The sequence below is a fragment of the Podarcis pityusensis genome, assembly GCF_964106645.2.
Source record: "Podarcis pityusensis genome assembly, chromosome: 1".
NCBI classification, from domain to species: Eukaryota; Metazoa; Chordata; class Lepidosauria; order Squamata; family Lacertidae; genus Podarcis; species Podarcis pityusensis.
In genome coordinates this window covers 10719735-10721120 of record NC_138028.1, presented here as the reverse complement: position 1 = coordinate 10721120, position 1386 = coordinate 10719735, and the positions used below count along the sequence as shown (strand labels likewise).

At 45.7% G+C, this 1386-nt stretch overlaps 1 protein-coding gene across 1 annotated transcript in view; it reads right to left on the bottom strand.

Moving 5' to 3' along the window:
* The window catches only part of MTHFD1 (methylenetetrahydrofolate dehydrogenase, cyclohydrolase and formyltetrahydrofolate synthetase 1), a 74571-nt gene that overhangs the window by 3850 nt on the left and 69335 nt on the right, over window positions 1-1386 (bottom strand). The window contains exon 27 of the mRNA XM_081023756.1: window positions 297-405. Within this exon, the coding sequence (XP_080879882.1) occupies window positions 316-405 (90 nt within the window). The 3' untranslated portion in view covers window positions 297-315. The remainder of the gene's footprint in view (window positions 1-296; window positions 406-1386) is intronic.

The following is a 1386-nucleotide window of genomic DNA, read 5'->3' as shown; positions in this document are numbered from 1 at the left end:
CTACAAAAAGAAAAGAAATCATGTTACTAGTCCTTAGCACTGCAAGCCATGATGAAAAATGCAGAAAATAGATGGCCAACTGCAGCTCTCTAGAGTTATGTGGGTCAAACAACTATGTAGTTCTTTCACATGCATGTTCCTGGGATTGCAGAATAGGGATTGCATGATGGAAAAAAGGCTTCCACGCTATTTCAGGGAAGAGTGAATGGTGGGACCCGGCGTGATTGCAGAGCTAGGAAAAACCCAGCAGTTGCAAGCGGGGAGTCCTGCAGGATAGCAAGCAATGAAGTACTCACTTTGGACTGTCAGTTCATTTTAGAACAGGCCGGTCACTTCTCCAGTCGCTGGGTCCAGGTCAATGTCATAGAAACAAGGCCTAGTTGGAAGTCCCGGCATTGTGCTCATCTGGAAGGAATTAAAAGGGAAAAAATCAACTGTAACGAACTGAACAAATATCAAAACTAGAGCTGGAAACAGGAGCAAAGAACACTAAGAGCTTCCTTGCTGGATCTGGGTCACGTCAGTGGACCAGCTTGAAGCCAAAGTCCTATTACCAGCAGGAAGCAGACCACCAAGGCAAAGGTATTTCAACCCTCTTCCTGCTGGCTAGACAACTGAAAAACTTGACACCTCTCTTCCCAGGCAGGATTGCCACTGGTACAGCTGACATTTGCCCTGTGGCTTCACAAGGAGAAAGGGACAGGGGAGCAAAGCTGGGATCTTCTTTCCAGCAAAGCTGTTATGTACTGAAGTTCTCACCCTGGGCCAGAAGGAGGATACTGTAGATAGGTTTCACTCAGGTCCACATATGCAAATAAGGGATTGAAAGTGACGTTCAGTGATTGGATAGTTACAGAAAATGGTTACTGTTGTGTTCTAGTGGAGCTCTATATAAGCAGGCTGGCTGAACCCTTCAGTTCAGTTCAGTTCTGGCCTGTGAATAAACAAGAGCTGTTTGAAGAATCGCTGTGTCATCTGATATGTTCACCCACAACTTAACTCAAGCCTCTACCAGAAAGGAGGTATGGGAGGAATTAAGAAAGTTAATTCCATCTGCCTGCTAGTTCTTTGGCATTCCAGACAAAAAGTCCCCCATCCAAAACGCCAGCTGCTCTCTTGGTTGCTGCAAACAGGCCCCTGCTGTTGTCGGTGGGGCTCTTTGGGAAAGTACGAGAGGAAAGCTCATTGTTTCGAGTTTGGCTTCAAAGTTCACGAGAAGGCAACAGTACGCTTTCAATGAAGCACCAGTAAACGTATGGATTCGTTTCAGCGACAATCTTGAGCCTGTGGTCTTTGTGGGTTGCTAATGTTCAAATCCGAACCCTGATTAATAACTACAGTGGTACCTCAGGTTAAGTACTTAATTCGTTCCAGAGGTCCATTCTT